Genomic DNA, 11,168 nt, shown 5'->3' on the forward strand with positions numbered 1-11,168 from the left:
TGCAGCAGTAACTCTCAAGAAGTTTTGCTGGCATCATCCCAAAAATAACTCCACAAGAGTCAAAATTAGATGTTTGATTGTGCTCTGTATTTCCCTGTTTGCGATTGCCTGTGTTGCACAGCTTGGGATTTCCACTGTAGACAAGACACAGATAAAATATACAGCCATAAGAAAACCCAAAGGCCTTTCATTTGTTCTAGCTCCTTTCCAGTTACAGCTGGTGACACCAACAAGACAGACAGTAAAACACTGCAGGGATGAAGACAGCTAGCCATAGACAGCATATTCTATGACAACCAAAGCCAGACTGACTTAAAAATCCAGAATATCTTTGCCATCCCAGGAGAGTCAATGGGAGTTCAGGATATGGAGTAGGATTTTCAGCTGGAAAAAAGTCATCTTCCCTGGTAATTCCTCAATATGGAGCTGTTTTAGCTTAAAGCAGCATAGCAATTTGTCATATACGTAAAGTATGGTTAGCTGGCAAGCTCGAAGAAAAGCTGTGGAATATCAAGCAGGTGTTATTCAGCTCTGTCCATCGCTCAGCAAGTCAAAGATCAGTTCTATGTGACAGAGTCACATAATGCAAGGCCAACTACAAAAACAACCGTTCAGCATAAAATTCAGTGCTGGGGCAAAAGAAGGCTGAGAGATCTTATTTGTGGAGAGGTGCTTTCCCATCTCAGTAATTTTGATACTTGATTAGAGGGAGGCAGTAGACTTGGCTTTAGGTGAAGAAAAGGAAGGATTATTTTGGCCCCACAGCAATTAAGAATGCACAAAGCTAAAGTACAGTCTAAACTTGGGTACCGTTGGCTTAGGTAATAATTGTATAAATTCCATTCACATCCACAAAATAATTTTATTAGACACATGAATACAAAAGACTTACAAATATATTAGTGTTTTCAATGCTGGAGTATAGAAAGTAATCTATATTTAAAGTCACACACACATATTAGTAACTCTGTCTCCAAAATACTGCATAAAAATACTCGGATTACTACTATGAAACTGACCTAGCAGTCTCTTTCTCTCTTTGTCAGAGAGCTCTGAATCTTCATCAATAGCTTTCAGTAGAGATAATAGCTCATCTTTTGTGGTCTTCTCTGTATTGGAGCGATACTCTCTTTCATCAAGTTTTTGGCAAAAGGTATAGCCTAAATGGAAACATGAGGCATTCAGATAGTTACCACTGCAGCCAACCACCCTCGAGATTGTGCAGACCCATCCTCCTTTAGAGTCAAATTGGTCACAGTGACAGCAAGAATTTTTACATTGTCTTAGTCCCTTCTGTTTCTCATCCGGGTACATGAAAAGAATAATGGAGTTCAGTTTAAACTGTTACCTGTTATCTTACTAGCATCTTGGCCTTTCTGCAAAGCCACCAGTTTGTTGCTGACCATTTTATGCAGTGTCCCTGGGATCTTCAATAGAAAGATAAGACAGCAGCTTAGAAAAAGGCAATTCTGCATAAGCATACAAGATAACAAGAACCTGGCCATTTTCCAGCACTTACCTTTAACACATCTTTTTGGTGATCCACAAGGAACAAGATCAGGAGGTCAGTTTTCCCTCTGGATAAGGTTTTATTGTTGATAATAGCTTTAGAGAATGTTCTTTTCACAACCATCCTGTTGTCGCTCTAAAGGATAATGTGAAATGATGTTCAGAAGAGGATAATTCCTCTCCCCCTTTAAGAAGGGCATTGCTTTTCTTCTAGAGTCCTTGCTTCTCCTGTCATCACATATTTAAGCTACAAATGTGTTTCTGACCAGTATTTGGGACCTCTAGATTTCAGTAAGTGTAAAGCAACATATAACAGTTAAGTATGCATGTTTACCTCCTTCTGTAGTTTGAGCTCAGAATTGTGTGCTGCAACAGCCATGAAGTACAGTAGTCGTCTGAACTCCTCCCTGACTTGGCTGTCAAGGAGTTTCAAATAGAGCTGAACAGCTTCTAAAGATTGCTCCATCTTCCCATTCACTGGAGAGACATAAAGGTATCTATTGTCGTATTTATTTAAATAAGTGTTACAACAAAACACCTAAATTAGCCACTAAGAAGTTCATCTCTCTAAACAGAACTAGCCAAACAAAGCAATTCATTTTCACAAAAACTTCTCACAGGCTGATGAGGGCTGTTTCCATACAATCCGAGAACTGCCCACACCCAGGCTTTTAGTCTGATTTTTAAGAAAGCTCACTTTCAATTAAGTTCAATTACAGTTCAGCCATCTTGAATGGAATGTGAAATACTGAATGAGGAAAATGATTCTGTTTAGAAAGTTAATGACCTCTTGTTGCAGCAATAAAGATCTGCCAAGAAATGCCAAATATGTCCTAGTTAAATGGGCTAGCTTGATGAGTTAATTGCAAACCATTCTGCAGAGCTTCACTAAGTTTTAAGTGGCCTTCCTATGCAGAATACCAATTTTAGATGTGTAGATTATTTAAATGAAGTACTTTGTACCAGTATCCTCCCTTTATCATGTAGGGAGGAAGAACGGGATATAAATGCAAAATATTCCTACCATCATGGAACAAGAATAATCAAGGCAGAGAATGATGAAAAATAAGAACAGGGATGAGATGTTGACTGATGACTAAAACATCAAAAACTTTCTAAAATACTGTCTAAACATAAAATTTAAGAAATGCACATTTCTATAGACAGAGGAGAGTTGTGAATGGGATACAAAGTATCCACACAGCTTTAACTTAAATACTTAGGCCATAAGATCTAAATATTAGGCCATATTTATATTTAATTTCCCATGAATTTCCATGGATACACACTGCCACTAGATCATAGCACTCCAGTTTCACAAAACTGAACACAAACTGCATAAGGAAATACATATGGAAAATTTATTTATTTCTTTTACAATGAGGGTGGTGAAACACTGGGACATGTTGCCTCGAGAGGTTGTGGAGGCCCCATCCCTAGAAACAATTGAAGGTGAGGTTGGACAGGGCTCTGAGTAACCCAGTCTAGTTGAAGATGTCCCTGCTTATTGCAGGGGGGTTGAACTAGATGGCCTTTAAAGGTCCCTTCCAACCTAAACCATTCTATGAGCACTGCATATAGTCAGGACCACAATTTCTCTTTATTTCAAAGCACAGTCTTCATGACTAGAACTAAAAAACAAACTTGCAGAAGTCAACCTTTAAGCTTGGCTGCTGTAGTAAATATTCAGTTTGTCAGTACATCTCTCACATACACTTAGGAATATAGCTTTATTTTACTTACCTAATAGTTCGGCAATTCCTGAATGAATTTCAGATGCATGGCTTAACAGTGGCTCCTTTTTTTGGCCATAGTATCTGCCAATATTTTCAAACAGCAGTAGTTTCCATGTGTCTGCTTTATCTGGTTGATCAGGCAAGTTCCTGCTAATATCTACCACCATATGATCTGGAAGATATTCCAAGCAATCTATTGCTGCTGAGAGCCATTCATCTGTTCTGAAAGACAGAGGGGTTTAACTTTGTAGCATTACTTACTGATGCCTTTCAGAGCTGGTTGCATTGTTTTTCACAGAAAGCAAGTAGACTTGGTTTCTCACTGCATGAGAGTATTTATATACACTAGAAATTGACACCAAAAAAACCCAACCACTTTTCCTGACACACCCAAGTAGATCATAGCCATATACCTCTGTTATGTATTTAATCAAGATGAAGAATTAGTAACCCACACAAGTAAACAGTCATAAGCAGTTAAACCTAAAGTTAGTGATGTCCTCTACTGTTATACAAGGACATAATTATTGCTAGATAAACAGAAACCTGAACCTTGATCTGATTCAGATTGGTAGAAGTTTTTCAGGCCATGTTTTTAACAGTTTCAGGCTCAGCATTCTTGGCTTTTTTTATATAGTAAGAGAAACTAAACTATTCCCTCACAGGTAATTTTTTAAAGAAAAAAATTTCAAGATGATAGCAAAAACCTCTATTCTTCCCCTCAATGCAGCAAACAATTTCCCCTCTGAATATTATCAAATCCTGTCATTGCATTCAAAAACTCTTCCAGTGTTCAGCATAAATTGTCTCAGTTACATCTGGTTTAGAGCTTAGCAACTAGTATTTACCAATTAACCCACACAAGTCTAACATGGAGAAAAGTGCCTACACACATCCTTTCTGCAGTACTGGAGACTACTACGTTTCTACCCAAAGATCTACTTTGCTTTCAATTCCTATGAAAGAAGAAAGTTATTCAAAGTTGCAGAGGTGAGCGACGAACACTTACTGTGAGTCACTGAAAGCCTTGAGGATCTCTCTGTCTAGGTAGTTACTTGTGATGACATATCCAGTTCCCTTCCTTGGTTGTGGAAGCTGAGGTCTGATCTCTTGCTGCTTGAGTAAAGACTCAAGGAGTGGAAGATCTACAAGTTGCAGCAGACGAGCAATTGTTTGTTCTTGCCATACTTCGTTAATAACTGGGGAGGGTGGAATACACAAAGCACACCGAGATTCAGCATGTGCAAAAAGAGAGATTATGAAAAAGACAACTCCCCTTCTTCCCATCAGTTCTAACATTAATTTTACCAAAATAAAGATTTACAGTAGCACAGAGCATGGCCCTTATCAGCTTTTTATCACCGCAAAAGGAAAGAATTAGCCATTTGTTTAGTTAACTACAGGTGTTGGAGAACTGCTTTTTGGATAAGTCTGAAGTGCCTTACATTCTTTGTGCTCCAATTTGCAAGCCTTCTTTGTTCTAGATAAGGGATTAAAAAACCAAAAAGGGTAACAGTGACACTAGCCTTATCAAAGTTTCCACAATTATGATCTGGTTCGAGTTTTGAAAGTTTCTAGGATGCATTAGCATTTTTAAGCAAAGAAAAAACACATTAGATTGTAGTTTAGTCTGAGAGAGAAGACATGAATTGTGAGGAGCCATTTCGCACAATACTGAAGGAACACCAGGCAGCACAGATACAGTTAAAAAGCTAGGGAAGAGTTTTAGCTGACAGTACGCTATTGGCCATGATTAAGTCAACCATGGAAGTAGTGCAGGTAATTGAATATTATGAAGAACATTCCTAACTTAAGTCAAGCTCTACATAATTGTGTATTCCTCCCCACAAAACTCAACACTGATTTATTTCAGCTAGAAATAATGGGTCCTGTCTGATAAAATAAAAAGGTAAAAAGCAAGCCTGCAACAAATTCAATTTGCCTTTGTTATGACATGGTGTTCAATACCAAATACCAAATACCATGAGACTAATTTTGATTTCCTCTCCAATCTGATAGGCATAAGCCTTTCCAGTCCTACAGTTATCATCTTCCTTCTCCCACAAAAAAATGACTGAGACATCATTTGGCTTACCTCGACGGGACAAACTATCCGAGATGTTTACTTGAGGGGTATTTGCAGGCTTTAAACTCAGGTTTTCCCAGAGATCCTCCAAGCTTTCTGGTTTGACAGGAGTAGAGTGAAACAACATGCTCTTCTCGTGTCTGAGATTAAGAAACAGTTTTTATATATACTTATATCCATATATATGGATAACCAAGCATATAACACAGATATGGATATTGTCCAAAATTTAAAAATGTTTTCTCTCTATAAATATTTACATAATCTTCTCCCCCCTCTCCCCCACCCGACACTTCCTCTGTCCAAGTCTCACAGGAGAATGTATGATACCTTAAAGAATTATTTGCATGCAACAGTTGCATGCAAGCACATAGTTCCTCTCTTGGAACTTGACACAGCGGGCATCAGCAAGCTACCTCAATTACCACAGAGAAGATCTAAGAGGAAATGGTTAAGGAGGGGAAATTATTTTTTAAAAACCCCAAACAAGAAACCAAAACAAGATTCCCCTGTCAAAACCTCCAGAGTTTTAAGATATTATTCCTGACTGCAAAGTGAAGACAAAAATTAAGAGCCATTCTTGAAAAACCTAGAGGATGGTTGCTCCGTAGCAACAGCATTCCTGAAGTTATGCTCCTTGTTCATGCCATCAACTAATGGAAGGCTTCAGAAACCTGTCACCCATTTCTGTGTGTTAGCTGGTTCTTCTCATAACTGCTTTCATATGCTTTCGAGTAGATAGCATACCAACTCCAGCCATAAAATTACTATTCCTCCAAGCATATTTGTTTCATTTCAATTTCTATAGCTTCATCATTTAAGGGCAATGCAAAATCCTTTTGATGTCCACCATCTTTGCTATGGATGTGACAAGCTGTATGTATCAATAAATCTGTTCCTTTCACTAAATGAAGTGTAATCCAATGGATCCTGTGCCCTGCCCAGAAGAAAAACACCTTAATTCTACACTAATAGAACATGAATAACCTTGTGTTTTTTCATGACTGTTTGGCCAATATATTCCAAGTCTCACTTTAACAGTCCTTGTGATTAATATATTTTTAAATACCACATTTGATTGAAGTTTTTTTCTCACAAATTCTCCTCTTTCCAAATAAAGACTTCAGACAGTTTGCTTTAGCAGAACAAGAACAGAACAAGAGCTAGTTGGGGGGGAGAGGGGGGAAGGAAGAGAGGGGAGAAGCAGGACCAAGGAACTCTCCATTTTTAATCTCTGCTTCTATAGTTTTCTGAGCAGTTGGGCTGATGCACTGAAGCTCACATTTGCTCTCATGAACACATCAATACAGAAGGTATCTCCTTTTTAGGTCAGTACTATCGGCAATTTTCAAAAGTGCATATTACTAAAACTATCACAATAGCTACATGAAGGTAGTTTCTTGTAAGAATGTTGGAACATGTTCAAAGATGAACACTTGACAAAAACTGTTTAAAGGAAGTTATTTGGCAAAGTGTCATCTACACAGCAGTGTGTTCTGTTTTGTGATGGTTTCGTTAGTACCAGGGTTTTCTTTGCCAACTCCTAAAGAGACAGGGAAACAAAGCCTCACAACTGCACTTCCCTCTGGTTCTATGACAGTATGCAATAGCATAACAGCCTGCTGCCTATCGCAGGAACAAGTCATACGCACATGAAGAAACAGCTGAAAACATTTCAAAAAGCTAATTTTGAAGCGTGGCGAAGCTAAGGTAATGAAAGAAGAAAGCTCTTTTAACCTGTTTTCCTTAAAAACTGGACAGATTACTGCCTTATGCCAGAGCCAGGTGCACAGCAACTAAAGATTGTTCCATTGCATTAGCCTGATGCACCTGAATTCCAGTTGGTTGTATTGGTTAGAGCCCAATAGATCAGTATCCATAACACACAATTTCCACCTTGCTGCCCCCTCCCCCAAGGTGATGTGATAACAGACACTGAAAACAAGTAACTATGCAGGCTGAGTGATATACTCACCTCAAATTGCTGTTTCCTTCCTATCCTCCACCACAAACACCTGTGTAATATCTACTCCCCCCCTCCACCCCCAGTCCTGTAATTGTAAAGCAGCTTTCCCTCCTCTCCCCCAGAATACGTAACATTTTCCCATTGAGAAAATTTCTTATCTTCACATTCCACGTACTAACCTTTGTGGCGTACACTGCTGGTAATCTTTATCAAGTTCCATTTGGTTTGAGACATTTGTGAATCTGTAGAGGCTACTGCTACTGTCTTCAAATACAGACCGCTTGTCTTTTCCAAAGACCCTAGTTGAAACAGCCTCAAATACTTTGTAATCCATCAGTGCTTGACATACACGCACTATTTTAGCACGGGAAATATCAACATCCCCAAAATACTTGTTCTGTAGAAGATGGGCAAAGACAACATCCACCGCATCTGAACCAATAAAACAGTCATGATAGCACTTTAGGTTCTGGCGACGCTTCTTCACTTCCACTTGAGTTTGAAGTGCATTGATAATGCTGCTCCAGACATATGTTGCTCCAAAAGGTTTCTGCGCCAAGCTAAAGCCTAAGAAAAAAGCATAAAGATTGAATTCATGCTGCAATTAGAGAAGAACTGCCCCCTTTCTAGCTACTAGCTTTCATGTGTCCTGTATGGATTGTTAAAATTTGAGATTTCCAGTTTGGTTTGGGTTGCTCACTTATTTACATCCTACTACTTTCTTAGCAAGTCTGCCTGCCTTGTGCCAATGTATCTCTCTGGTGGTTGCTCTCATTACATTAACCTGAAGCTTTGCAACCTGGAACTTTTAACTTTTTCCACCTGCCACTTTGACACTCTCCTTTTTCAAGCTCCTCCATCACCCAATAGTTACACCTGCAGAACCTACTCCTAAGTACATCCTCCCACAACCAAAAGCTAGCTGTATGCACTTTAACTCCCCAGTTCCTCTACTAAAACTGACAAAACTGCAGCTGGGCAGGGGAAGAGGGAAGCAGGGATGAAGAGACACAGCAGAACTTTGTTTCCTACAGGACTGTGCATACACACAAGCTACCCAGTATCAGTGCTTAGCATATCACTAACAAGATGAAGAATTCTCTTGAGACACCACTCACTCAACACTTATCCCACAGAACAGCCTTCTACCACCACAGCTCCAACTGAGATTTCAGCTGTGGGTACTCAATCCCACTTCCTTAAGCCAACCAGTCTTCCCTCCCCCAATAAAGCCACTAAACTATTACTCATTTAGCATAGCCTGCTAGCAACTAACAGTTTGACCAGAGGCTAGACTCAGCCTCCACAAGGACTTAAGAAAACAGAATATACTCAAAGTTCGCAGGTGGCACTCAACTGGTAAGAGTTGCAGCCACTAGAGGCTAGAATTAGAATATATGTTTCTCAGTAAAGCAGATGAATAATTTATTAAGAGAGAAAGCGGAGGAAGAAGAGAGAAATCAACAGCTGAAGGACAAAATATGGAGCAAGGAGTTGGCAGCAATCCTACAGAAAGCCATCTGGGGTTATGACAGACCTCAAACCAAATGAATTAACAGTGTGATGCAGTGTTCAAAAAAAAAACCATGCAACTCGTTCTGGAACATATTACCATGAACATTTTCCACAGAGATGCAGTAGGTATTTTTCCTCTCTCTTCTGTTTAGTCTTAAGTGACTTTAGTTAGAGAATTGTATTCCAGTTTGGGGCACCAGAGTTTCCAGCTGATATCCGTCTACCAGCAACCCCAGAAAATGGCAGGTTGGCAGGGGGAGAGGGAAAGCCAGGGGAACAACAAAGATTAAAAAAAAGAAAAACAAAAAATAGGGAACACAATAGCATTTGAACACACCAACGCTATTACAAAGGACAGCAACAGTTAATTTCAGAGCCACTAGCAAATAAGACACCTGCTTTCTTAAAAGATTAGTGTCAGGAAAAACAAAAAACTTTAAGACAAGGCATTGAAGCATTCTAGGTACAAACCTTCCAGAACCTCCAGCTTCCAAAGCTTTAAAAGTACAAGACAGACAAAGCACACCCTTGCTCATGCTTTAACCTGGTGACACCTTCAGGTAGGCAGAACAAGCAAAACAGAATACAGAATTTCCTCCCAGCCCAACGTTTTGATAGCTAACTAGCCTGTTTAGAAGTAAGAACAAAAACCAAAAGCAACACCACCAAACATATATTCACACTGGTTTCTGTTGCTAAAATAAATATCAGCACATGCTACCTGCAATAATTACACTATTAACCGTTTTATCACCTCATCCTTACACACACACCCCCCAAAATCTTTTTTGGGGAAGTGGTGTTAAGTGTGGCATTAAGATCATAAGATTTTTACAAAGGTAAGGTGCTCGAGGTGGGAAGAAAGCAGAAACTGTCCTCTGCAAGCAACCTTTAGCCCCTTACGTTGCACTAACAAGTCACCCGCTTAAGTCTCTGCCCGGGCCACCCGGTGGCTCATCGCCGCCGGCAGCCCCACGGGCACCGCCCGGGCACCGCGTTCCGCCCCGGCCCCAGCCTCCCTCCCGCACCGCAGCGGCCGACCTCGGTGCGGGGCGGCGGCAGCGGGGCAGGCACGACGCCCGGACGGGGCCTCCCGGGCGGAAACACCCCCCTCCACCGGCGGAAAGCGGCCAACTTTTGAACCTGTGCGGAGCCGGGGAAGGCGCCGGCACGGAGCTGCGGGCGGGTGAGGGCCAGGCACAGGGCGGGAGGGCTCCGACCCGCCGAGCCCGCACCAGGGCGGACGCACCTCACCTCAAGGCTGTCCCCGCCAAGCCCGGGCAGAGGGCGCCCCACTCCCCCCCGGCCGCCACCGCCCCGTCCCGCTCCGCGCCCCGTACCCGGCGGCCTGGCGGCAGGGCTGCAGGCGGCGCTGAGGCTCAAGGCCGCCGCCTTCTCCCGCACCGTGGCCATCACCGCCGGCGGCTCCGCGCACTGGAGCCCCGCGCGCCGCCCGCGGGAAGAGGTAGCCCGCCAAGGGGCGGGGCCGCCGCGCCCGCGCCCGCGCCCATTGGTCGCGCCCGGGCTCGGGGGCGGGGCGAGTGCGGCGGCGGCGGCGGTTGAAGGGCTGCCCGCGTGCCGCCGGGCTGTCGCGAGGCGGGAGTGGCTGGGGGCTCTGAGGAGAAGCCCTGCCGCGCCACCCCTCTTCTTCCTTCCTTTTCCTCTTCCTCTTCCTCGGGCATGCGGGGGCAGAAAGAGCAGCGAAAGCTGTCCTAGAGCCGCATCCAGGCCTCTACCGCCAACCGGGCGTAGCTCGGCCTGCGGCCGGACAGATGGACGAGATTTCGTTCCCGTGAGCACGAACACCAGCAAGATCCATACAGCGTGACTGCCCTCGGCGGAGAGGGGGGACAATGCAGCGGAGAGTCTGTGGTGACCGGCGCTATGGCTCTGGTGCGGGAGGGTGCTGCTGCTCTCAGCTGAACGACGGCGCTGTCTGCGCCCAGACCCACAGCCGTGAAATCCTACAGCAATAAAAATGCTACCCCTATTCCTAGCACACAATGCAATCTTCCCCCTGTATTTCCTGTGTAATTAAAAAAACAATAAACTGGTCAGCTATACTTCTTTAAGCCTAGAATAGGCCCTGTATATGACCACGGATGAACAATTAAACTCTTCTTCCTTCTTACCAGGACATATGGCTTCAACAACCACATATGGTTGAAATCTCCCTCTGATGTCTTACATGAGCTGTTTATTGTAGCAGTAGGCATTTTTTATTGAAATAATAAATTTACCTCGGGTTTTAAAAGTTTTTTCTACTGTCTGCAGCAAACTGCTGAGATCTCCAACATCATTTTCTACTAAGTAGGGAGTATTTTGATGATTCCTACTTAATGAAAGTGTATTAGAA

General features: G+C 42.5%; 1 protein-coding gene across 1 annotated transcript; it reads right to left on the minus strand.

Annotated features, from left to right (window-relative positions):
• Positions 1 to 842: 842 nt before the first annotated feature.
• DEPDC7 (DEP domain containing 7) lies at positions 843 to 10,296 on the minus strand. Its single transcript, XM_075094901.1, has 9 exons — positions 10,153 to 10,296; positions 7,477 to 7,864; positions 5,341 to 5,471; positions 4,255 to 4,444; positions 3,253 to 3,467; positions 1,844 to 1,986; positions 1,520 to 1,645; positions 1,349 to 1,427; positions 843 to 1,160 (listed from the first exon to the last, which is right to left on the minus strand). The coding sequence occupies exons 1-9, from the start codon at positions 10,223 to 10,225 to the stop codon at positions 946 to 948; spliced, it is 1,560 nt and encodes a 519-aa protein (XP_074951002.1). The 5' UTR covers positions 10,226 to 10,296; the 3' UTR covers positions 843 to 945.
• Between the last annotated feature and the right edge of the window lie 872 nt (positions 10,297 to 11,168).

This window comes from Phalacrocorax aristotelis, chromosome 5 (assembly GCF_949628215.1).
Source record: "Phalacrocorax aristotelis chromosome 5, bGulAri2.1, whole genome shotgun sequence".
Lineage (NCBI taxonomy): Eukaryota > Metazoa > Chordata > Aves > Suliformes > Phalacrocoracidae > Phalacrocorax > Phalacrocorax aristotelis.

What these genes read in the sequence shown, in the direction of transcription:
- DEPDC7 (XM_075094901.1), bottom strand. Translation starts at nt 10,225, where the DNA reads ATGGCCACGGTGCGGGAGAAGGCGGCGGCCTTGAGCCTCAGCGCCGCC. An exon ending in CCCTGCCGCCAGGCCGCCGG is followed by an intron (nt 7,865 to 10,152) that starts GTACGGGGCGCG and finishes CTTTTTTCTTAG; the next exon opens with GCTTTAGCTTGGCGCAGAAA. An exon ending in ACCAAAAAGATGTGTTAAAG is followed by an intron (nt 1,428 to 1,519) that starts GTAAGTGCTGGA and finishes TTTCTATTGAAG; the next exon opens with ATCCCAGGGACACTGCATAA.